Source organism: Scleropages formosus, chromosome 8, assembly GCF_900964775.1.
Source record: "Scleropages formosus chromosome 8, fSclFor1.1, whole genome shotgun sequence".
NCBI lineage: Eukaryota > Metazoa > Chordata > Actinopteri > Osteoglossiformes > Osteoglossidae > Scleropages > Scleropages formosus.
In genome coordinates this window covers 22,226,274-22,253,526 of record NC_041813.1, presented here as the reverse complement: position 1 = coordinate 22,253,526, position 27,253 = coordinate 22,226,274, and the positions used below count along the sequence as shown (strand labels likewise).

General features: G+C 42.3%; 1 protein-coding gene across 3 annotated transcripts in view; it reads right to left on the bottom strand.

Moving 5' to 3' along the window:
* tsnare1 (T-SNARE Domain Containing 1) overlaps window positions 1-27,253 on the bottom strand; it is a 148,488-nt gene that overhangs the window by 102,846 nt on the left and 18,389 nt on the right. For all 3 annotated transcript variants that reach the window (XM_018756973.2, XM_018756974.2, XM_018756975.1), the window contains exons 2-4: window positions 15,956-16,077; window positions 520-597; window positions 61-130 (exon numbers count right to left, since the gene is read on the bottom strand). In XM_018756973.2, the coding sequence (XP_018612489.1) occupies window positions 61-130; window positions 520-597; window positions 15,956-16,040 (233 nt within the window). In that variant the 5' untranslated portion in view covers window positions 16,041-16,077. The remainder of the gene's footprint in view (window positions 1-60; window positions 131-519; window positions 598-15,955; window positions 16,078-27,253) is intronic.

The window sequence follows — 27,253 nt, the reverse complement described above, 5'->3', positions numbered from 1 at the left end:
GTAAAACAAGCAGGAAACAGGCGGTCAAAAGCAGTGATAAGCAAGAAGACTCGGACTTACAAGGTCTGCCTCAGTTCTGCTGTATCTCTGGACGTGCCCAAAGACTGGAAGCTCTTCTCAAGGGTAACAACTGCAGCAGAGAAGAATCATGGAGGTCAAAGAATCTCGGGGGACTGCGAAGACCGTGAATTCAAATTCCGAGTCATAAGTTAAGAAGTGAAGAGAAGAACAATGTACATGGTTATAATGGGAGGGGTGAGCTCCACGCAAAGATTTTTTTTTTTCTTCATTTGCAGAGGTGATGCTCGGTTTTCTGGACAGGGCGTTTTAATTAGTATGGTAAAATAGGCAACGGTAAATCACCTCTGGATGGGTTTAGATGGTCACTGCATGTTCAAAATAAATTCCCTCCAGAGGTAATTTTGCGCTGCCAGTTTTGCTGCTCACAGCCTCCGAATCCTGCGGAAACCCCCATCTGTTCGCTCCGCACCCCCACCCAGCCCCCACCCGGAAACTCACCGTTGGCATTGATCTGGAAGATGTTGGAAGAGGTCTCCTGGAAGACATCCTGCAGCTCTGATGGGCTCACCTGTGTTGCTGCAGAGGGAGACATGGTATCAGAACAAGTCCAAGTGGGCAACAGGCAGCGTGAAGGTCGTGGGTAATACATGGAATTATAATTATTCACCATAGACAAGGTTATGGATATGGTATGTCCATTTTTCTGGCACTGTTTTCCTACTTTAACATAATGACTATGCAAAGTCATTTTTGCGATTGCTTATACAATGTGTATAAAACAAAGTTTACAGTTATAACTTGGCAGAGTTTTCTACAGATAAAACCGGAAGACACTCTATTATAGTTATGTATTAAGAAATTATACGCATCATTTAGCATATAGTTTATAGCACCAACAGTTCAATGTCTATGGCTGCAGTTATAACAGACAGTACTTCATTTTTGTCCTTATATATTCTAAAAGTTTTTAATCAAACATGGAAGGTGATGGGAGATGAAAAAAAAAAGCCATGAAGGTTAATTAAAGCAGCTTTTAATAATAATTATCATAATAATAACAACAACAACAACAACAGTAAAAATATTCAAAAAGAGCAAGAAATAAACACTGGACAATTTCCACTATGTAATAATTGCAGTATATAGAAAGTACATGAAAACCATTTTTACCACTCTAAGGCATTGCTAGAGAGCAATGTAAATGTACACTTCCGCAATTTATTTAATAGCAGTATTATCTTTAAGCTGTCATAAATTCCACTGCCTAGCAACTGTGACACGCTACTATTCCATCTTGTAATTACTGAAACAAATCATGTTTGGACAACTATATTTTTTTCTCATATTAAAAATCAATGCATTGGTATGGCTGTCCATAATTTAATGCCTGCATTAAAAAGCTTAAACAGCTTACAGAGATAAGCACAATTTATTCCTGGGGATTTAATTGTGCTAATAGATGTGGCACCAATAAAACAGATCATTTATTAGGAGAGGCATGAACACCGAGTGCACTGAGCCAGAAAGAGCTATTAAAACAAAGAGCCATTACCTGTGGGCAGCACCATGTTGACTGAGACTCACATTAGTTGCTTTAATGCAGCAATAGGTACCTCTTTTATAAGATTCGCAGTGAACCACTGCTTTCTGCTCAAGGTACAAGATTAGTCTACCTACTCTTTCCTGTTCCTCCTATAGGGACACTTGATCGTTCAGCAGACTCAGCGAGATGTTCACAACTAATGAGCAGCTCTACCCAGCTACCATGCCCAGCTATCCAGATACTTGAACTGCTCAATTTAGCTGTGCCATCATCAACCCAACTACATTAACCAGATAACCCAACTGTTTCCTCTGCCACCATTCCCATGACATGCTGTAGTCCTGTAATTCTGTCAGCACCCATCCTTTCCCCTCCACTGACACAGAAGAGACCATAAGTCTTCTCTCTTTCAACATAAGATTTTCTAAGATATGACTGTGAACACCTTCTTTGATATTAACCAGATAAATTCAGACAAACATCTACAAAATCTCCTGAGATTACATAGATGGATAGCGTTTGGGAGCCTGCCATGAAAATATACAGTCAGCTGAGGAAAGACCCCCTGAATTGTGTTTTACCATGGAGAAAACCGCAACGTGGCTGATATCTCCTTGAATTAATTCTTTGTGGCATCTAGAAGTTGCTGTCAGTAAATATAATCAAGCAGATCGCAAAGAAAAGCATTGAAAACGTTCAACTCATTTACAAGAATAAACGTGTTTCATTTGTTCGTTCCTTCATTCATTCATTCATTCATTCATTCATAACCACTCTGCCAGTGCTGTGTGATGGTGTTCCAACGCCTTCACTAGAAGCCCAGAGCACTAGGTGAGTCAGGGTACACCCTGGACAGAACACCAGTCCATCACAGGGCCACCGCACATCCTCTTTCACTCACACATTCACACACTACTAGAAATTACACCAAATACTTTTGAAGACTTATACAGCCGTAGTTTGTGTTCTTGTTTATATAAAGCGGGGGTGGACAGAAAATTGCAAATACAAAACGAAAACATTTGAATTTTTGTTTATCTAGATCAAAAATACAAAAGCAACTGCACAGATGAGTCATATTAGGTTGAACGCCAGATGAATCCAAACGAGATCAGATTGTCAGTGTCTGAATTGCAGGTGTGTTAGTCACAGCAACAATAAAAATACTCAATTGTGCTCAACAAAGGAAAAAAAGGAACACCGGTTGAAGGCTCACCATGAGGTGTAGGTAGACAGTGAATAAGATAGATTCTAAGAACCACAAAATAATGGCTATGAAAGTCACTACATTGGCTCCACTACCAGCTGTATGGCCCAAGTTTTCAGATGCTGTTTATAGTAGAGATGCCTTCAGGACTCTGCTAATATTCAAAGCCAATTTGCACTCCTAAGCAGCAGGAAAAAAAAAAAAAAAAAAACTCTAGGGTTAAATGGGTCATTTTCACTCATTTTTATAAAAGCAAAGACATAGACAGCATGCCTTCCACTGCACCTGTAGGAGTAGAGTTCGATGACTGTTCTGCATTGTTTGTGTAATAACATAAGAATATGAATATGCATACAAATCCATGAATCTGCATGATGTTCCCATATTTCAGACCTCAGTAAATCCAAAGAAGGTCAGAATGAAGTCAGATGACTTTCATGACCAAAAAAAAAAAAAAAAAATGCAGAAACTTTGCTGGACAGAGTGCAGCTTGATTTTCTCTGAAGAAAAATGTATTTAGTATTCATATTTAACTGTGTTTTTTTTTTAGCCAGCTATGCTTCTTGTGGCTTTAGACTTCAGGAAAGATAGCAGTCAGTTCTGAAGTAGGAGAACATCAAGTTCAGCTTAAAAGCCTGAATGGTCCTGTAGCCAAAGAAAAGCTGCGCAGTTCAAAGGATTCCAGCAACAAAAATCACGATCCATTCAGATGATGCACATCATGCTCAGCAAGAAACTGCAAGTGAAGAGCTTGGAAGCAGAGATCTCTCAGCGCAAGTCTGGCTTTTAGATATTTACATCATGAGCCACAGACTGGAGGTGTGTTACATAGGCTGGCTAATGGCATGAAGCACCAGAACTCATTTCCTCCTCATGCTGCCACTTTCACTCAGCCTTTGTCTCATTCTGCCTTTCTAATTATGTCAATTACCAGGTCATTTCGTAAGCCGCCGTCATCTCCTCTGTGGAATAACAGGTGTGAAATGGCATGGCATCCAATTTCGGACGAAAGAAAGTCATAGGATACAGCAGAGTTATCAAAGCCCTTCTACTGACAGAGGGGCACATCGATAACACATTCCTGCCCATTCAAGCAGCAAAAGGCCAACTGGACTCCACCAGTTGAAGGTGCACACATAATAAAAAGCTGTTACTTGTTTTGAGGCAAAGGTGCAAAATCTAATTCTTCCTTGCGAATGTACGATGTTGCTGCTCACTGCACTCTGTCAGCTGGTAATTTTTGGTAGCTGTCATAATGTTCAAGTTGAGAGATCATGACCATTTTGTCATTCTAATTATATCCTATAATATCAGTTACATTGAGAACACAGCTCACGATACAGACAAGAGACCTCAAAACAACATACCGTATAACAAATGTCCCTTAAGTCACAAAGAAGACCAGTTTTCTCCAGTTTTCAGAAAATAATGGGGAGATGAAAGTGATACAAAAATACACATATTTGCATGGCATGAGTGCTCCTGATAAACAATATTAATATCTGGAAATTTTTCACGCAGTGCTGAACGTATGCTTAGTACACAATAGGAAGGGGATTTATTGTAGAGGGGGGGAAAAAAAAATCAATACTGAACAACTTTTTTTAAGCAAATGATTTATTATGCGATGGGGTGAAGCAGGTTCCGCACATGTCACTCAGACCCACTGAGATGTGGAGAGGGCAGCGCTAAAGTCCAGCAATTGCTCCCACACAGAGGCACAATTGCACCTAATAACACAAAAATGCAGCACCACAATAGACGTGAAATAAAAAGTCTCACTCTTCTTAAACCCCCTGAACCCATGAACCCATTAATCTCAGAATTACATTGATATTCCATTCTTCCCAAACCTTAAACTTAGACATCTTTCCTCTTTATGCCTTTATAGTTACATATTAAATGCTACGAAAAAGAGATGTGCCACCTAAATGCTGCTCTTTTGGAGAATATAATTATAAATAACTTCTTTTCAATACTTTTTCTGTGTAAAGATGTAGAGCTTTTCAATACCCTTTGTAATGTGCGGCTAAAGTTTATTTGTGTTTAGGATCCCACTCAAAACTTCTGGATCTATACTTTGAAACTTTTTTGGTAACTTTACATAACGTATGTAAGCACACAGGTCCATAATCAATGAGACTGGTAATTGGATGGGAGACAACTGAATTTTTTTTCCCCCTCCCCCTTATGTCAATGTCTGCAACGCCTCTCCCTAACACAGGTGATGAACATGTTTCCGGCTTCTAGTCCTGGAACCAGTACAAGCAGGTCAAGCACACGACGAAAGGGATCGATTTTAATCGGCTCGAGGCGGATGTGCACAGTACACGTTGCTTGGGGTGTGGGGTTAGGATAAAAGCATGTGGCACCTGCAGAAAGGATAGCAGTATTAACGATACGAAACTTTGCATAACATCCTCTTGCTTGCTCTCATGATCATATGTGAGGGCAGCAGGTAGAGTGACAGCCAGAGCCATCGCATTGCAATCAAAGTATTCCGATTCCAATCCCTGCTCCTGCTGCAGTACCCTTGATCAAAGTACTTATCGTGGATTACCGCAGTAAAAACTACCCACCTGTATAAATGGGTAAATCGTTGAGTAGCTCAGTACTAACACTACGTTGTTTTTCAGAAGTGTCAGATAAATTAAAAAAAAATTACTATATTTACTTTTTTTTTTCTTTTTTATGTAGCAGATGCTTTTCTCCAAAGCGACTTCGAACAAACTATGTGGTGTTATGAGTCCACACACCTTATTCACCAAGGTGACTTACACTGCTAGATACACTACTTATGATGGGTCACTCATCCACATCAGTGGAACACACTCTCTCCGTCACTCACACACCATGGGTGAACCTAAACAGCATGCCTTTGGACTGCGTGGGAGGAAATCAGAGCATCCGGAGGAAACCCATGCAGACAGGGGGAGAACATGCAAACCCCACACAGACTGAACAGGAATCAAACTCATCTCCTCTTGCACCATCCCGGTGCTGCAAGACAGCCCACGGTGGCACATACTTCACACAAACTGTATAAGTGTAACTTTTTTTTTTTTTAATCAGTAAGGCTGATATGCTGTTTATTTCTGAAAATTAATGCAGCTGTTTGTGGCACCATATCTATATGCAACAACAGTGCCATGCAAGTGTGTGCTATGGAAATGGAAAAGTCCAGAAAAGGGCACAGAAACATGCCCAAAATATCTGGAAATGAGGCTGCTTGCTAATCATCGTGTAGATGTTCCACAGTCCAAATTTTAACAAACAGTTTGAGCTTGGGTGAGTAACCACGCATATCTAAGGAGGCCTCCTTCAAGGACCTCGTGCACTTCTCTCCAGACATGTGGAAAAGACGAGAGCGTGTAGCTCCTAACAGAGAAATAGAGATGGACACATTTCCCATGTGAACCATAAAGAACTTGTTATAACACCAGGAATATATGTTTACTGCATTTTTCATAATGACACCGATAGCCTGAGTAGACAATGTTTCAGCTAGACTTAGAGGCAATCATTTTAACGTATATGGTTATTTAGGGACTGGAAAAAAAAGGGTACAATTATATTCAGCATTTTTAGATTTTGCTGACATGGCACCAGTTTTAGGTTCCTATGAATATTCATAAGTTGTCGTAAACACAAAAACAAGTGTAATAACATCTTATGCATAACCTCTGCTTAATGTAATGCAAGAATGTTCATGAACACTACAATGCATAATGGATAATATAATACCCTACAAAACAAAGCCAATCATACATGCATAAACATCCTATTAAAGTGTTATTCAGAGGACTTATTACCACACCATCAAAATTAAACAAGCAGACTTCCAGAAAAAGAAAAAAAAAAAAAAAAAAAGATAAAATATACATCTATATGCTATTCAGATGATCAAAGGATAACATAAATTGTTTTGGGTATGCGGTGGTGCGGTGGGTTGGACCATGGTCCTGCTTTCCGGTGGGTCTGGGGTTCGAGTCCCGCTTGGGGTGCCTTGCGACGGACTGGCGTCCCGTCCTGGGTGTGTCCCCTGCCCCTCCGGCCTTACGCCCTGTGTTACCGGGTAGGCTCCGGTTCCCCGCGACCCTGTATGGGACAGGCGGTTCTGAAAATGTGTGTGTGTGTGTGTGTGTTTTGGGTATGTCAGTATATCGAAAGGAGGAGAAGGTTCCAGATTAGCATTGACCAGCAAAGCATTCGGTTAATTTTTATACAGTGCCATTCCCAGTATGGTTTTCCCAAAGTTTCCACATGATATAGGAAGAACGTACAAAAATATAAGCGGATGTGGTAAGAACTGGCATTACAGACAGAATGTCATATATGAGATTACACAAGCAATTCAGAATGTCCAAAAAAGCCACAAGAAACAAATGAGAAGAAATAAAACTCCAGAGGCTGGCAGGAAGACCGGCTAAAAGTGGGGCAGTCATTTTACACACATTAGGCTGTTTATAAAATGCAGATGAAATATGTGAGACCACATTAGTCCTCTGTTATAATCAGTAGATTTCCTTGAATAAATCAAAAACTATTAATTAGAGGAAAAAAAAAAATAGCAAAACACAATCTAATACAGAACCGCCAAATTAAAACAGAGCCTAAAGAACTAAAGAACTGGCAAACTCCAGATGGTTATGAAATTAGCTTTTTCACCGTGGAAAAACTGTTTTGCTAATGAGGAAATGCAGGATTAAAATTGTTCTTAGTCTTGTTTAAGTAAAAATTAAGTACTTGCACACAATTGTGGAATTGTACCACAGATTACTGGTGAGCTAAGTGAGGGAAACTATGTATGCTCTTTTAAATACGACTGATGTCAAAATTATATAATAATAATAATAATAATAATAATAATAATAAATTTCTCCTGCTGTCCTGGCTCCCTTCATCAAACCTCTCCATATGATACAAAACACAGCTGCACAAGTTTAGTTTGCCTTGCCAAACTATTCTCATGTATTTCATCTATCAATCTGTTTTTACTACTAAATTGTATCATGAGCTGTATCCGCCAAAAGCTTCTACAAGTAACAGTAAGAGACAAACACTGAGTCTGTTCAAATGAGAGGAATATCACTGAGAACTGATTCCTTCTCTTGAGCTCTGATGCACGATCTGGTTGGAAAAGGTGTAAAAAAATACATTCTTCCCCCCTTAAGTTTCAGGAATATAGTTCATGCCTGAACATTTCCCATCTGGATTTGCATTAAACAATGGATCAATTTTTTTTTTTTTTTTTTTTTTTAATTCTTAATGAGGCTAATTATATGTCCCCATCCTGAAGCATTACCTTCATTTAAAAAAAAAAAAAAAAAAAAATCCAAACCATAGTAAGGTTATTAACTGGTGGGTGGCCTATGCCCCTCGAGGGGTAGGAGGCATAGCTAACTATTAATTGGTGAGCTACAACTCTGTAGTACATTTTAAACTGGGCAGGTCTCATGTAAATTAGAATGGCTGTGTTTACCCTCCCAAAAAAAGCCACACTTATGCACTGACCAGCATTTCGCACATAAGCATTCAAGCACAGTTCATGGCACGAAATGAAAGTGAGATCATCTGCTGACACCAGTGTTCCGCCACAGTATCTCTCCAACCTCCCTGACCTACGGGGATGTGATGCCGCTCTGTGAAGTTGAGTCAAGGGGGAAGAAAAAGTGCTCTTTAGCTGGGGAACACGTCTCTCCTGTCCGGGGACGACGGCTACCTGTGGAACCGAGCAGCCGGGATGTACCACCAGCCCTCAAGCCACAGCAAAGCCTATCGCCAGGATTCCCAAGAAGCATGGCTTAAAAGGACATGTGTGAAGCCACCTGACCCCCCATGGTGGATGAGAACATTGTGGGGACACCCCAAATCACACGTGCTCATTCGTCACTCCAACGCATCACTAAGCAGCGCAGGAAAATGTATGTTCAGAATCCGGAAAGTGCAGTGGATGGGAGGGAGTAGAGAAGGATACAAGAGCCTGAGAGAAATGAACAGACATAGATGATGGGTAGAAGGAAGAGAGTATCGGCACAAGAGCAGAAAATGGCGTGCAAGAGCGAGAGATGGATTTCTCAGCCCTCTGCTGGAGCCGTGTTAAATTTTCGCCACGTCGTCTTCCTCGATGCGTCCGAGCCTGAAATGTCATCGTCGTCGTCATCTTTCACCTCCTTGTCACTCGCAGCAGGCTTTGCGCTTCGATATTAACAGATACACTTCCACGGCGTTGCAGGACAGGCGGCCCCTTGCACGTTACTGTTCCACGCCGCATATGAATCATGAATGAATTTGACTGAGATCATGCGATAATGTGTGGAAACTATCCGCGCAATGGGAAAAAATATCAAACACACGCAGATGCTGAGTAATCAATCACCCTCACTCGAAAACGAGCAGTCAGCCTCGTTTTTACCCTGCGGTCAGAACGCAACAGCTTTCGGCTAATTAAAAAAATAAAAAAAAAAAAAGGGGCGAGCATCTGTCTGTGAGGATGGAAGACAAGCTCCTCTCTGAATGGGAAGGGAATCTTTGTTCTGGCAGATGTTGGAGGGATGCTGAAGACAGCGGAAGCAAGATCTCTGAGGTCGGGAGGTCTGTCCAGGTTAAGCTGCCCAGCTGCTCTCCTATCGTGCTTGGTGCCCAGTCTCATAGGCTCTGATGGAAAGCCAGTCGTGCAAACTGCACCTGAACCGTGAAAGTAACCTTTGCGTTTGCAAACACAAAAATAATGTGAAATGTTATTTATTATGGAAAATCTTTCACCATGCAATCTGCACACTAAAGAAATAGAGATGATACTTTTCTTCAAAAGTGAACTAAATACACCATATATTATTCTATGCATTACAGGGGGCACATGGTAACATAGTGGTTAGAGCTGCTGCTTTTGGCCCCAAAGGTTGCAGGTTTGAATCCCACCTCTAGCTCTAATACCGTTGAGAAACACACTCACCCTAAACTTCTCCAGTAAGATTACCTAGCTCCTATACATATGTAAATAATTGCAGGTGCCTTAACACTGCAAGTCACTTTGGAGAAAAGCATCAGCTAAATGTAATGAAGACGACGCATCAAAACTAAATATCATATACTTTTTTTTTTTTTTTTTTTTAAGAATTTTAACATCTTGTTTTATCTAAATACTCTCTCGTACTGAGCCGCCACCTTTTTACAGTGTGGACAAAAGCTTCCGAGAGGCAAGCAAATATTAGCAAAACCCTTTCTGGTGGTAGGATCAGGCGGGTGCTACGACAGAAGCTGGTGCACACATTTGCATTGGCAGTATCGCTGTGCCCACTGAGCCATGCGTTCTGGTCACAGTAACCGCAGGCGAACGCCCGGGCCTCGTCTATTTTCGTTCCGGGAGCAAAGTGACGGGCGAATGCCGGGGCGTGCTGAGCGCCACGCAGTACGGCTGCCCACACGCCATGCAGCGCCTTCCCTTCTCATCGCCCTTGGAGGCGTGCTGGGATGTTGGAATGGGGGTTCCCATCGCCTCCCGCAACACACAAGCGCAAACATAACCCTGCCTGTACTGCAGCAGCTGAATCCCTTAACCGCGAAAGACAGCGGAGGAGAGAACAGGTTCGAGTGGCCCAGATCTTTCCTTGCGCTTGTACACGTGTGCGTGTACGAAACGTACAGCGTGTGCCTTCGCGCTGGGCGTTTTTCCGTCGGCCTTCGGTCATGGCGTTTAAGATGAATTTCATCTCGCAGCAGTGTCTCAGTGCATCTGCATGTCCGTGATGAATCAAGCGTATATATGGTGTGTTGCTCCGTTAGCCTTTCGGATACAGTAAACATTTGAATGTCTTGGTGTGTGTGTGTGTGTGCGTGAGCGCGTGTGGCGGAGGGGGCGGACAGGCGGCTGTGTGGCGCGCAGGAAGTTATATAAAGAGGGAGAGAGTGAGCCAGATGGTGACGACGAACAGGGTTACAAACCCACGCAAGTCACCGCTGATGAAATATTAATTTTTAAAAAAAAAAAAAAAAAAAAAAAAAAAAAAAAAAATATGCAAGTTGGGGAAACCCCTCACCTTCTTTCTCCTCCTCCTATTCCTGCTCTTGTTTTAACATCCTTCTGTGAGAGATGATGATCTCAGGCCGACCCTGGTACCACTGACACTACCTCACCACTCTAAATGTACCCTGAAAGGTGACATCCAGGACAGCGAAGCAAAGCAAGCCAGACCGGAGCGAAGAGCAGGTGGAAACGGCGGCAGCGTCACGCTGAGGCTGAATTAATGAACCCCTTTGTTTGCTCCGCAAATACGCTGTGCGACACAAAGGGTTTGCAGAGACCTCAAACTCCCCTCTTTTCGCCTCCTCGAATAATACAGCGAGGGCATGTATTGATCTGTTGTGTGCAGGACATGAATATTTCTTGAAGCGAATCTCTTCGTTCAAAGGAGGTAGACTGCAAACAATTGCTGGAAATTAATTCTGAAGTAAATTTAAATTCAGAAGTTCAACCAAGCTCTAAGCTGAAGACAGAGAGAAAGTCGCTCAGGAAAGCCAGCTGCAACGGGGTATGGAAATGGTTCCTATCTACTTTTCAGACTTTACTTGGAGGAGAGCGCAGCTGAAAGTGACAAAAAAAAAAAAAAGCACGATAACCCCGGAGTGCTGACTTCAGGGAGAGGATCACCTCAAGAGACACAGAGAAAGAAGACAACTATTATTGGTATTATTATTAGGCTTACAGGGGAAGAACAACTCTAAACACAAAGGAAAAAAACATTTTTCATGTGTCATTTTGTTCCTGGGGGTGCGGTGGCGCAGTGGGTTGGACCGGATCCTCCTCTCTGGTGGGTCTGGGGTTCGAGTCCCGCTTGGGGTGCCTTGCGATGGAGTGGCGTCCCATCCTGGGTGTGTCCCCTCCCCCTTACGCCCTGAGTTTCCGGGTTAGGCTCCGGTTCCCCGTGACCCCCTATGGGACAAGTGGTTCAGAAAATGTGCGTGTATTTTGTTCCTGTACTTGACCAAGTGCTTAAATAAATGTGAAAGCTAATGCAAAATAATCAGACACCACATTAATTAAATCAGTATTTTTTTTTTTTAAAAAAAAAACACACACCACAGACGAAAGCTTTCGGTTCCCCCCTTTGAAAGTCTTATTCATCTTTTCTAGAAACCAAATGCAATTTTTTTTTGACCTAAAGCCTCCTTCAGTGAAAACCGATACATATACAAGCAGATGTTCAGCGTTAAAAATATAAATAGTACACATGATGCACATAGTCAAGGAGGGAAAAAAAAAAGTTTTTCTTCCTTTTTCTCAACACATTGCTTATTACTCACACCACTCAGTATCAACATAAAATATCTGTCACAAATGGATGAACAGACAGACAAAAAACACAGATAAACATGGAATATAAACCTCTATAACTTACTGTGAGATGAGGTCCCCAAAAAAAAAAAAAAAAAAAAAAAAAAAAAAAAAAAACACACAACACTTTGTAAAGACTTTGTGCATTTCACTCAGAGTCTCCCTCTGAAAATTTTGCGGTTCATGTGTCAGACGTGACTTGACTCAGGATCGATCAATTAAGGGAGCAAAGGAAAAGAAAAACAAAACACAAATCCCCCCCAGACATCCTGACTGCTCTTCATTGCACTAATACATAATCTTCAAAGGTGGGCCATCCTCTGCTGCCGAGCTCCTACAGAAAGCGTAATCGCCTCGAGCAGCGCTAACTTCGACTTCGCTGGGCTCCGCATGCTCCGGCCTCGAGAGCGGGTCCGCGAAACGCAGCCTTCGATCGGCCGGCGCTGCGTCCACGCCGCTGCCCGGCATGGTCTCCATTAGGCCACTTAGAGCCTCCTTGAAGGAGCGCCCAGCTGTCCGGCTCCCGAAGCCCTTCTCCCTATTAGATGCGCCCCAGTCTCCCAGGTCTTTCCTAATGAGGACATGTCTACCTCACTTGCCCATCAAGCCAAAACACAGGATGGAGATGAACCGGGCAGACTGCTCAAACCTTCCGATTAATGAAACAAGCAACCGGCACCGCTTCTCGTATCGTACCCGGCTGAGGCGAAAGGTGGAAATTACTGCTCCAAGAGGCATCCCAGAGCTTCAGTTATAACATTTACATTAATTCATTTAGCTGAAGCTTTTCTTCAAAAACAAGTCACAGTGTTAAGCTACTTGATTTACCCGTTTATGCAGCTGGGTCATTTTTAATGGAGCAGTTTTAGGGTAAATGCCTCGATCAAGGGGAATACAGGAAGAAGTGGGACTCAACCTTTGTGCCCAAAGGCAGCGGTTCTAGTCATCGCTACCTGACGAACGTCAAGTTTCACCATCGCACACACAATTGGTGGCAGACCGCGGAGTCCCTCTTGCCGAGGTGCGCGTTAGAGGTGCCGTGCGTCTCGGCTGCATTCGACACTCCAGAACGTCTGTCGTCAACTCGGTGAGGCGCCGGTTCCGACAGCTCCGCCGGCAGAAGGAAACGCAGACAGAGAGAGGCTGGATGGGGTTGAGAGGTTTTGGCAGGAGGTGGAGAAAGATTAGCCCGACAGACATCTCCATTAGAGACTTAACCTTCCCTTTGATCATCCCAGAGCCGCACTTCAGCCGGGTTCAAACGCGGCGCAGCGAGACGCGCCGCGGAATAAATCCGACAGGCAGCGCTTGTGTTTGCCGTGCGCTCGGGCCCTGCGGATACGGCCGGGACCGCGCTGATCAAAGGGCCCGCTCTAATGGTGCCGTTTGGCAGCTGCCTTTCATCTCCGTGGGGAGAGCGCCAACAGAAGGAAGGACAACGGGGTGTGGGGATGCTTGGCGAGGGACCTAGGTCTCTGCCGCCGAGTGGTGCTGGTCTCTTGTGCATGTCCGTGGGTAAGTCCACGTGTCTCTTACAACCTGTGGAAGCATCCCGTGCGAGATCTCTTCCGCTCCTCTGGGTCCCGTAGACGTTACGGGTAAGGGGTGAGAGGTGATCCTTCAGGGTTCATCATGGAGCTGTGGGCTTCGTGGCTGGGGCAGCGTTAAGCTCAAGGTTAGATGAATCTTCACAGTTCATAATGGAGCTCTGGTTGTTGGACCTGGGTTTGCGGTCATTGGTTACAGGTTAGGTTTAAGATGGATGGATGTGGAAGTGTGTGTTAGAAGGCACGGAGATGACATCCGGGGGGGGGAGTGATGCTGGGAAGCTAGGGCAACCGTCAGCGATTGTACCCCAAGGCCTCAACCGTGTCGAGGCCACAGCTGGTAACCAGGACCTTGTAGTCCAAATGAAATGCGAAGCACAAGTTAGGTCATTGCTCCTGAGAGCAGAAGCATCGCGAGGAGCTTTTCGATCACCTTTTCATCGGACTTAAATTTATTCATTTATGTGTTCTTTTCTTTTGTGCACAGCACCTTGTAAGTGGTGCAGAGCAGAAGTACAACACATGCAAAGGTAAAAAAAACATTTAACTCGCCAGAGTCACATCTGAGCATCGACGCTTTACAGTTTAACATGGCACCGCAAATCAGCGCAAGTGTAATTGTCAGTGTTGGAGGAGCTTTTTCAGAAACCCTGCAATATGTCATGTGGAGTACAGGTGAATGTGTCAGAAGCCACAAAAACAGGAATAAAAAGAAAAGGACCGTCACAATGTGTCTCCTAATTCATTATTCTGATGTTTCCACAATGACAAGAGTCCCTACAGTGGGGCAGTGGGTATAATAGTAGAGTTGTCATTCGGCAATTGACGGACTTGGGTTCATATCCCTGCTTCTGCTTTACTACCATTAAGGAAAGAACTTAGGCTGAATTCCTTCAGCGAAAATGGCCAAACTGCATATATGGATAAATAATTCTGAATTGCCAAGCATAAAAAAGCTAAAATTTCAAGTGGCCTTGTAAAATGAAATCAGCTAAATAATGATACAAATAGAAAACAGTGGAACAAAAGGCCCAGACTGCACAGGCTCAGGACTTACACAGGGTTTTATGGGGTCATTTTCATAATTTGTGTCAGAAATGATTTAATTGTAAAATTAATTATATAAAATCTCATTGTTTAATTTCCACAATACCCTGTTCCAGGTTTGCAGCATGACATGGTGAAAAATGCTGTAGTTTTTACTTTAAAATGTTTAGCTTTATTTTTAAATATTGTGCTGCAGGTTCAATGTGAATATACTTACATATGCCAGACTGCTGAACGTTTGCTGAATTGCTGAATGCTGTTAAGATGATTTGCACACTTGCACATTTATGCTTGACAAGTACTTGTAAAATGTGCAGACCAGGAAGAAATCAAACTGGTAAAACAAATCTGACAAATTCTGCTCATACAGAGCCTTCAAGCGTTAGCTAAAGGTGCTGATTGGGTGATTAATTGTAATATAAAATGTGTTCCTCAATTTTATCTTAAGGACTTTACATGGTGTGTCTTTTCAAGGGGAATGATGCTGAATAAAGAGTTTGCTCGTAACACTGAAATTTAATCACGAAAGCCCCAAGGTGTGAATTAAGAGACTAAATGGCAAAGAGTACTGGAAAAAATGTCAGCCCAAATCCCAGCAACCCATATTTACAGTCTCTCTGAGGTTGTGTGTAAATTTTTTACGGAACAGCTGATATTATATTCCAAACTGCTTCAGAAACAGATCAGGTTCAACTTGAAATAAATCACAGCGAAAGACACGATTTGCACTACAAGCTGATCTCTCAATGCTTTGGTTCACAGGTGTACTGCCAATCATCATCATCATCATCATCTCTGTGGGTCAAAACTGACTTTTGCAGTCGGGAGGCTTCTGACCTTTCCAAGTTCGGTTTCAAGTCACCCTTGACAACAAACTCCGAACTGCAATCCCTATAAAGCGACTGCCGTATTCAGCTCCCTAGGTGACCTCTGGCCGCTCAAAACCAAACCACGATCCAATTGACTTTGTCTGCTGCAGAAGCCATGGACAGCAACGCAGCGCTGCAGTCTGACCATGATCACAGCTGAGTTCCTCAACCACTTCTAGCAGAGCTAAGACTTCAGGGTTTCTCATTCCCCAAAGGTTTTCCAACATCCACACAACAAAGGCAGGCTGGTAATCAATTCTGTCATAGGTAGATCAACAGGAACAATGCACCTTTCCCCAGCACTCATTTAACACCAACACTTTTACTTTGTTAAGGCCACAGGTACCTTTTACACCATGTAACAACAGACTAAATATGGGTCTTTACCTACGGGTTGGTAGCCCTGTCTTGCCGGGCCCCTAAAAGGATTCCGAGTCCCAAAGGCACCCCCGTCGATAGATCCATACGACATCCTGGCGTCTTCTCGCTTCCGGAATGATGAGGAAAGACTGAAAGGTCAAGAAAAAAGAAAGAGTTGAGATGGTAAACAGCCATGAGGACACACTGCCACAATAGGCTTCAGATGAAGAGGCGTACCTCTAACAGGCTGACACTATTGGAAAGAGAGGTGTTACGAAATGACAGCATTTAAATATTTCCCATAGGGATATATTGAATTTATATTAAAATCTGACGATTTTCTCAAAGCTCAAAATGCATTACATCCTGCTTTAAGGTGTAGCAATATACACCAACATGTTGCTTCCCCAACCCAGGAACGGGAAGGAAGCTGTTTCGTATAGAATGCCCACTGTAAACCAACTTGTGAAACATGCTTAAGGGATGATATCTTGTTCAGTTAAACACAGTGGTAGAAAGAGCACAGTGACACAGTGATACGGTTGGTGATTTATTCTGTAAATCTGCAGCTTGGACATTAGACTAGATCAACTAGTAGACATTCACCATCATAGCCCTATGTTCTGTTGACTATATATCACCTGAGGGACAGAGCTGTGCACGATGAGCACTCAAACCAACCGAAAATTACACTGGTGTAATATTTTTCTTAATAAATGTGTGATATTTCTCATAACTGAACACTAAAGTTTCTCTTCTACCTATTGTTATAAATGGACTTCCCCAAAGGAATCCCTGCAAATAAAATTCATGTGGCAAGATGGAATTATGAATGGAATTAAATTGGTCCCATTGCAAAAACATCTAGTCTTTTGATCATAACAGCAGTGTTTTAATAATCAGCAAACAGTCAGGCCTTCGGTGTGGCATATTGTCAGAAGGGAACTGTCCCCTGCAATAGTATCCCCTTCCCTGCAATGGACCAAACTTGTTTTAACTAAACCAGAAGAGCTTTCTCTACTGATCCAACAAGCATGAGAGGACGGATACATCGGCAGTCCTTTCTTTTCTTCTCCATATTATTCTATGGGACAAAGAATAATAGTGCAGATATTCCATTTTGAGAAAGTCCACTGCATGTGGAGCAGCTCTGCAGGGTGAATGCCACCAGATCAGATGAGTCCACAGCAGGGGGAGCTAAGGGTGTACTCAACAGCAGGAGCATACTGCGTCCCCAGCCAATAATTATTGTGATGCGTGACTGTGCTGACCTGTGCACCATACATGACCCACTATGGCATTAAACAAACAAAACACACACACACACACACAGGTGCATGCAGGAGTGTTGCCTTCAGTAGCACTGTAATCAGTCCTGCGGCCTTCTTCCAGTTGAAGTCCGGTAATGAAGGGAAGTAACTCCACTGCACAGAGTTTACTGAAACATGCCCCAAGAGTGATTTTGTAGGCAGAAGGCAGTGCAAAAGGGCTTTTGGGCAGGAGCATCAAGCACTGAACTCGTGCACAAACGCCACATGTCTGCGAGAACTTTGGCAGGCATACTGTAACTATACCTTTCACTTCATACCCATAGCAATATACAGCAATTTTAACTACCTCATGTACCTCATCTTGCACTGTAGAAATATAATAAAATTGTCATTTTCTAGTTCCTACATGTAATCACGTGGAAAAATACAACAGTTTCTCTTTATTCTGGTAAATACATGAAGACCGCTAAAATTCTCAATGTTATACCTGTTGAATTATTCTACAGTATAATTTCACCAAAAAAAATAAAATAATTGAAATTAAAAAAAACTCAGTTCGCAAATAAAGTAATTAAGGACTTAGGAAAGGTGAAGACTTGAAACATTAAGTATCATAATTTTAATATAACAGACAACAAAAAAATAGTATTCAGGCAGCATAACGAGTGTTATTACAGGTTTATAAGCTTGAGCTCATTAATTTTGTAATTCATCTTTTAGATGAATTATAGTTGTGTAAAGCTGGGTTACCTCTCAATGTTCAAACAGTCCTCCTTTGAATACTGCTGGTAACACATACATATATTTTTTTGGTTTCTGTAATACTTGATGTGTTTCTATTCAGCTGCAATCACAAACGAAATCCAGGTTTGAGCATTATACTATATGGCCACACGCAAATCATTTTGTTTAGTTTGACTGCTACCCTCAGTGAGAAACTTTTTCAGCTGTTCCATATTCCCACAAACCATTTCCCCAGCGGCTCGTTCGGGAATCAGAAATGACCGTTACATTACTTTCTAATGTATATAATAATCTGTTTAATTTCCTTAATGTAATTATGATTAGTATTTATTGATGTCACCTATTTCACAGGAATATGTTTACCTTTCAGAAGGCAAAAAAATAATTTCCAGTCCTCTTGCTGTCCTTATTTTATTTAAATAAAGCTTTCATTTGGACTAGGAATTATGGAATGTAATTGAAGAATTAGTAAAACAATATTGGCTGCAGTGATGTCACAAACATCATAAGGATACAGAAGTATAACAAATTTTCTGTTCATCACAGTCCTTTCTGACTTTCTAAATTTCTATTAATGGGTTCTTCAGTGGGAATTTGAGATTTGTTAAGTGTACCACCATCACTGTTGTGGCAAACTTATCACCGAGAAAGAGGGTAAAAAAAAGAGTAAAGAAGAATCATTGTAAAACATAAAATTGGGAGGGGAAAAAAAAAAAATGTGGCAGCTTATTAAAGCTGTACTTCCTGGGTGATTTACAACCTCTGGGCAGTACCTCCATTATCAGTGACTGCCACAAATCACGAACGAGAGCTGAGGTTTGACACCGTAAAAAGCCTTCGTGACACTGGCTAGTTCCCCCGTAGCACACGCCAGAAAATTTTACAACACCATCATTGCACGACTGTGAGCAAAGACCAAATGGGAACACTACATGTCACGGCAAAGCGCGTATTCATATGCGCTTTTGATTAATTATTGAAAAACAAACTGAAAGTCTTCAGCATAAAGTTTACGGGGCATCGGTTGCAATCAGAACATGTACATCTTTTATCACGTGCTGAAAAAACAGCAAAGGACTCAACACTAATCATATATGACTGAATTTAAACAGTGTAATTATATATTAGATACACTATATTAGTATGCAATGTAACACATATAAAATAAGAAAGAGTAGTGACTATATAGACCGAGTATGTTCCTCAACTCCATTCAGCACTTAAAATGTTTGGCATATGAGAGCAGATCCCAGCATATATACAATAGGTAAGAGCTGGGGTTGCAGAGCTGTGATGCGAGTGAAATAATACGTCAACTTGGGAGCTCTTATGTGACAAGAGCTGATATGAAATGTGAGCGGAACACAAGAGCTTGCGTGACTGCCTGCATTTGTGCTTTCCGTGTCAATGTCTGGATCTCTTTGTGCACGCGAGCAAATGTGCCTGATGCTGTACGGACAACTTCGGGGAGCGGGTGAACGCGCGCACGGCTGTGCTTTTGCCGATCTGCAGCATGCGAATATTTGTAGTAACCTGTCAAAAGTCTCAGCACATCCCGGAAAGACATCATTGTAAGGACAGCATAATTATTTATGCAATACCTGAGCAATATGAGTACTGTGTTGAATACATTTAAAGTAAAATCAGATACCTTGTGAGGAGGGGAAAAAAAAACTAATCTCCATCAAGTGGACTTCCAACTGGTACTATATTTATGCAGCCATGTGAATAGGTCTGTTAATTAAACTCTAAACCATCTCACACAGTGACATTTATAGACAGAGTCAAGTCTCCCCCAATCAAACCTGAACCACATTAACATACCAGATCACACAAGACAAACGTATCACTGAAAAGGTTAAATGATGCAATGAACTCTTTCCTTCCTCAACCACCATTTAAGAAAAGTGAAAGAAAAGGACTTTAATCATTAAGAATATGTTAAGTGGCATTGTCTTCCAATAAAAAGAGTGGTAGGTTAAGTAGCTCTGCTTTTCAGACACTGGTTGATGTTTAATCAGTTCTCGTAAAACTAGCTTAACATTTCACATTTTTTTTTTTTTTTGCCTTGCCACCAATTTATGTTTAATAAACACAAACACAGCAGCGCAAACGTATAACCGATCAGGGACAGTTATACAGCTACCGCAACTTACAGCTTCTGAATACCAGGCATCTATGTATTTTGGCTGATGTAACTAAGCTCTGATATAATAAAATTTAAAATAAAAAATAAAAAAAAAAACCCATCTTTTCAGAAAAACTTGCCTTGACTTTATTGCCATCATTTTGCCACTGGACAGAGGGATACCAAACTGGAGGAAAAAAAAAAAAAAAAACCCACACACACACACACACACACACACACAGCCTGAAACCACTTGTTGCAAGCGGGGTTGTGGCGAACCGGAACCTAACCCGGCAACACAGGGCACAAGGCTGCAGGGGGAGGAGACACACCCAGGATGGGACACCAGTCCACTGCAAGGCACCCCAAGAAGACCTCAAATCCCAGACCCACCAGCAAACAGGTACAGGCCAAGCCTGCCGTGCCACCGCATCCCCTCCTGGTAAAATCAGCAGGATAAAACCATATCTTTTCAGACAATTTGTCTGAACAGAAATACTGAATACCAGCAGAAGTACCACTGACAAAAGTACAAACAGCTATACTACACCTCCCCGTTACCTCCAGCCCCTCCCTCTTGCCTTTCCACTTCCCCTCAGAACAGCAGGAGACAAGAGATCAGACTAGAGGCATCATGTGGGGATATAATCCGATTAATTATTATAGAGAGGAAGATTAATTACTTTTGGCAGCCAATAAACAATTTCTTCACTTCCTGATGTCAAGCCCGGTCGCAGGACATGCTTCGCTTCTCTTAAAAACCCAGTTTGCACGTGCACGCACACGCACACACACACACACACACACACAGTGCGGAAGCACGTCAGAAAAATTGTCACGCCTCTTCTCACAGCAGGTAGCCTGCAAGACGTGAAATCCAGCCAGCTGCAGAGGTCAGGAGGACTTCTTACAGACTACTTTTTTCCCCCCCTCTCTTTTTATTACACACAGCAGGACACTGCTATCAACCCCACACATTATATCTGTCTTTTACAGCTATTTTTATCAAGGAGGCTGCGGGGATCATATGAGCAACCTGAGCTCATACAGCATGATTGGAGGAAATGGCAGAGAATGAGTCCGACTCCACAATTATTCATCAAAGTCCTGTTTGGCCTTTCCTGATTAGCTGCCATTTGAAGCTGCGCTATTGTTCTGTTGTTTTGCATATCCCACCTCTCGGAGAGAAAGGGGACAAACCGCTTTACCGAGAGGAGCTGCGGAGAGGGGCTGCAAAGCAGCCGCGAGCGTGAAAATCACGACTCATTTCAGCCTAGGTGGTCTCAATGACCCTCGCCAATATCTTCCCCCCATCTATGCAATACATAGATATTTTGATTTCTTTTACAAGTCACTTATCAAGTACACCTGTTCCTTAGAACAGGACTGAATCTGCTTCAGGTGTAGTTTATATTTACCGTACTCACTGGTTCTGATTCGTCAGAACTGTATGTGGGAGGAAATAAGCAGCATGTAGCGTAGAGTTGACTGTCACAGAATTTAGACCGTATCAGCAAACTGAAAGAATAGACGGAACGACCCACGGAACAACAACCTTACAGGTGGGACCTCTGACGCTAGGCACTATTCCCAAAAATATGTTTTAGACCATAAAATAGAAGATGAATGCATAAGCATGGCATATGAAGGAAGATTCATTTTCACACAGCCTTCCATCTCCCAGTGTCATAATGTAGTCATACTCCAAATACATTTAAATCGCAATAAATTTTAGAGTTGTGATTACCGGGGGAGGGGGCGCAGAGGGTTTGACCAGGTCCCGCTTTCCGGTGGGTCGGGGGTTCAAATCCCGCTTGGGGTGTCTTGCGACGGACTGGCGTCCCATCCTGGGTGTATCCCCTCCCCCTCCGGCCCTACGCCCCGTGCTGCCGGGTTAGGCTCCGGCTCTCCGTGACCCCGCATGGGACAAGCGGTTCAGAAAGTGTGTGTGTGTGTGATTACCATGGGTATTTTCCAGAATGTCAGGTGATATAGTCAAACTATTCTGTGTATCCTTCACAGAAAAGGACATCAATAACATGCAAGTGCATACCACCTATTTAAGAAAGATTTTTAAAATAACGCATATTCTCTGTGGCACATAGGTAGCCCACACAACACACACCTTTACAGTTACTACACAGCTAACTGCCATGACTCCCCTATTTAAAGGCCTGCTTAACACGGAGAAGGGACCGGCAAGAGACGGGACCACAAACCAAGGTTGTGCTCATTCCTTCTGTGCAATACCTCTAAAAGCCTGAGAATCCTGGAATAAAGGCTATTGAATGCAGAAAAGCTGAGTCAGAGTCCTCTGTTCTGGCGAACCAGGCTGTTGACATCTTCATACGTTTATTGTAAACATGAGTCAGTCAAATGTGGTTCATCGCAAGATGACCAACCCAACTAATATACCAACTGACTTAAACTGTATTTCAGTCAGCTGTTTAAAGAAGTAATGATTTACTTCCCTTGATAGTGTAAAACTAATGAACCGTCAGAACAATTTTAAGTTGTTGCAAATTCTCACCATTGGAAAAAGTACAGAAAAGATTATGCAACTAATTATGTGGAAAATAGTCAATAAACAAATATACTAGTAAAAACTGCTTATAATAGTATTCTCAGCAACACAAGTACTTCCCCCTCTTTTCTGAGCATAAAATTAGAGGATTCGTTTCACTTCACATTGCGAGCATAAATGTCAAACCAAACTTGTATTGTTCATCCAGTAATTCTGTCAGACTAACAATTCAGAAGACACTAATATGACACTTAAGGCCATGTTTCGGTATATGGCAGAATATTTTTAAAGGAATAGGGGGGTGCGGTGGCACAGTGGGTTGGACCGGGTCCTGCTCTGCAGTGGGTCTGCGGTTCAAGTCCCGCTTGGGGGTGCCTTGCGATGGACTGGTGTCCCATCCTGGGTGCGTCCCCTCCCCCTCCGGCCTTTCTCCCTGTGTTGCCGGGTTAGGCCCCGGTACCCCGTATGGGCCAAGCGGTTCAGAAAGTGTGTGTGTGTGTGTGTGTGTGTGTGTGTGTGTGTGTGTTTTTAAAGGAAGTTGGCGCGCATATGCGGACTATCCGTGCCACAGGAACTTTCAAAACACCACAGCTTCACCAGCTACTTGTTCATCTGGCGTGGACTACAGGGAAGCTAAAAATGACAAGTCATTCCAGTCTTATAGCAGCAGATTCCATTGTCAAATTAGAGCCTTTAAACAAGGGTGGAAATACAATTAGTACCAATTAGTTGTCAAGAGTCAAGATAAAGCAATCCTCATTCCTAACAAGAGTACTCAAATTTTTGACTGGTATGGTAAATTATGATACAAGACAGGGAGCACAAAACATACAGCTACAACCACAAATGTACACCTTACCTTCAGAATTACATAGGTGTGCAAACGGCACAAGTGATACCACACACGTAACCACCTACATGTGTAACAAGCATAAATCGCAGGACAGAGGTGAACTCATGGCCAAGACAAAGGCACTAAAATTTCACAGAATTGTTAAATAACCAAACTCAAAAATCCCACCAAGCTCACTGGTCCACACTTAAAGTCCTTCTTGACAGTCCCTGAAGTGGCAGCAGCTGGCCCTCATTATACCTTTAAGGCAAGGCAGGGGAAGGCAGTAGGAAGTTGTCCATCAACTGAACCGCACCCTTCCAAGGGAGTACTACCACCAGCTCACAGCAGATATGTTTAGGGTGGCACAAGTAGTGCTGTTGTCTCACAGCACCTGGGTGGTGTGTGAAGACATGGGTTCGATCCCCACTCAGTCTGTGTGGAGTTTGCATGTTCTCCCCATTGTCTGTGTGGGTTTCCACTGGGTGCTCTGGTTTCCTCCTGCAGTCCAAAGACATGCCGTTTAGGCTCCCCCATAGAGTGTGAGCGAGAGAGAGCGTGTTTCACTGATGTATGGATGAGTGACCTAGTGGTGTATCTAGCAGTGTAAGGCACTGCGGTGAATAAGGTGTGTGGGCTGATAACACTACACAGAGTTCATTGAAAGTCACTTTGTCTGCGAAATGAATAAATGTGAACATGAGATAGAAAGGAGCTATAATGATTATCTGAGTCCTTCTGCAGCCACAAATCAAATGTACAGCAAATGCCAATACAAGTGTCCCATTCTCTGAGTCTCCCTGAAAAGGCCAGTTGGAGTGGGACACTCAGTGACCTGACCCCCTTTGCCCACTGACCACCCCATAATCACTAGGGAATATGAGCATCTTGTGTACACTCTTTGGCTGAGCAGCATGCTAATCTACTTCAACATAACTGGCTATGCTGTCCAATTCATCATGCTGAGAACAGACCATATTTTCTCTAGAAAAATAAATCTTACTGTGCCATCCAACGTAGAAATACACAAAGCCTGTAGCTATTATCTATTTTTATATATAATTCTAGATATGCTGTTTCATTATTCATATTGTAACCTGTTCATTGCAGATGTTTATCATTTTTTCCTCATCTTCGGTTATCTAGCCCATCCTTTTATATCATTCTGTTTCATTCTATTCATGTTGCTCTGTTGGGATTTTGTTTTTTCTTTTTTTTTGTGTGTCAAATTTGCTGCTATAATCTGCTGCAAGGTGTACAGCACCACCTAAAGAGTTTTATTACTACTGTATTGTCTAAGGTGAAGTGATATGAATACTATTGACAAAGCTTTACGTTATTTTGCTATGAGATAAGTGACAAGATGCTAAATGATGTTTACAGCTATAAATTAAATTTTCCTGTTACCCTTGAGGTACCCACTGTGGAAGTGAACTGTTTCATGCTGGTATGAGAGTGCGACTATATGAAAAATACAGGGAAATTGACTTTTACAAAGATAAGACCAGATTCTCAATAGTAATAAGGGTTCTTGGCAGGAGAATTACAGCTGTGTGACTGAGGTTTCATTACTGCTGTGGAATTCGGTGTCACTGATGGGAAGGAGCGCGGACGTGGAGGTACTCACTGTTGACAAAGGGGAATCCCTTGTGCCTTAACGCCATAACAGTGTCATGCGGAGTCTTTTAATATTCTTTTAACATCTCCAGAATGCTTTGTGCATCACCCTCAGAGTGCAAACCAAGATACAAAAAAAAAAAAAAATCAGTGCAACTTTAGTCCAATTTCAATTTAGAAATATCTTGAATATGCTGCCTGAGGTATGGGATGTGAATACTTTAATACTATATAAGCATACTTATATTCATAAAGATGTACAATCGTTGACTTCATCACCCTTTCATTGTTTTTCCTTAATCATAAGTTTTTTTTTTCCCCCCCCCCATATCTTAGTTTATAAAGTATAATCTAAATATAGGGGAAGGTTCTGGGGGGACAGTAAAGCAATTATGAACTTACCCTGGGATTTAACTTGCTGCCTGTAATGACATTCTTTACAGCAGTAACAACACTGCAAAGCGTAATGGAAACATCTCCTGAAAATTAATTTAAAAAAAAGTGGACGATAAAACCTAGTCACATCAAGAAGAAACTCCACAGAAATCAATATTGTTTAATGGTCATGTAAACACTGAAATCAGACACCAAATTAGTTTCCATATTTTGATCAGTCTTTTGTGATTGGCTGGGATGGTGTGATTTAGTCCAGTCGTAGCCTTTGGCCATTAATAACTTTAAAAAGCTATTTAGTGATCGTAACCATTGAAGCTTACTCTGAGCAGATGGACCAGTGTAAAAATGTCCTCCAATATAAATAACTGAGGAGGAATGCTTTCTGTAACATATCTGTTGAGTGGCATTTAATTAGCCGTATATTCATCTCTGTCACTTTCATTTACTGTACTTAGTCGTGCAATACGCATTACACGTTTTGAGAGGAAAGGGTCATGTCAAAAGTTGATGTTGATTTGAGATCCAGTTTTTCAGACTCCTGTTGCGGCGATCCTTAGATTAAACTTTACGAGGAGGTGCGTTGGAACAGTTTAAAGAAGTTGAAAAGTTCCCCTGCCAGAGCATCAATTCCCAGGCTGAAATGGGCTCAAATTACATTCCAGGGGTTAGACAGGGTCAAGTCCTACTTGCCCACATCTCAGTATAACCTGATGAAATTACTCATTTATGACAGATTTTTTGTGTCCCTCGCTCCTTATTACATTGCCTTCTATGGCTCAAAGGACCATATTTATGAGTCTATATTTAATGTTTAGCTGACACTTTACCCCAAAGCAAACTTACAGTGATAAGGTTGCAATTATTTACCATTTATACAGCTGGGTAATTCTACTGGAGCAATTTAAGGTAAGTACCTGCTCAAGGGTACTACACCCAGAGGTGAAGATTGATCCAGTGACCTTTAGATCAAAAGGCAGTAGCATTGACCACTACGCTACCAGATGTCCTCAAGTGAGGCACTGAACCCTTCGTTTTACCCTCAGGTTTAATTCATATTTTAAAACATGATGATATTGACAGCGGCACAATGATCCCAGAGCGTCGCCAAATTTTTCATCATACGTGCCTTGAATAATAGCAATTACATGTCTTTTACTTCCACACACATTTTCTGAACCGCTTGTCCCATTTGGGGTCGCGGGGAGCCGGAGCCTAACGTGGCAACACAGGACATAAGGCCGGAGGGGGAGGGGACACACCCAGGACAGGACGCCAGTCTGTCGCAAGGCACCCCAAGCAGGACTCGAACCCCAGACCCACCGCAGAGCAGGACCCGCGCTACCGCGCCACCTGTTCTTTTACTTCCATAAAACACAAATCTGAAATACCTTTCTGAAAGCAATCTTCTGATCCAGAAGGGTTTGTTACACTTCCAAACCATCGAGTTTCAACCCAGAACAGTTCAAGTTGAAAGACAAGCAACTCAAACTGTCAGCACACAGGCTTCCGTCATAATCATAGCTCATTTTATGAGAATTCTGAGTTACCAGCAAATTCAATTTGCATCCTGAAATTTGCAGAACAAGTTGTCAGCTCTCACTTATGAGAAACACCTCATGAGAACAGAAACTTCAATTCAAAATAGACCTAATGACAGTGAGACAAGTAGAATCCCCCCTTAACACATGGGTTTTCTGCATGTTATTACAAGATAACAATTAGTTTGTGTTATTATATGAAATAATAACAGTAATAATGCAGGTTTTCAAAGAGCTTCACAATAAAAAAGAGATGGTAACAAATCTTAAGCAAT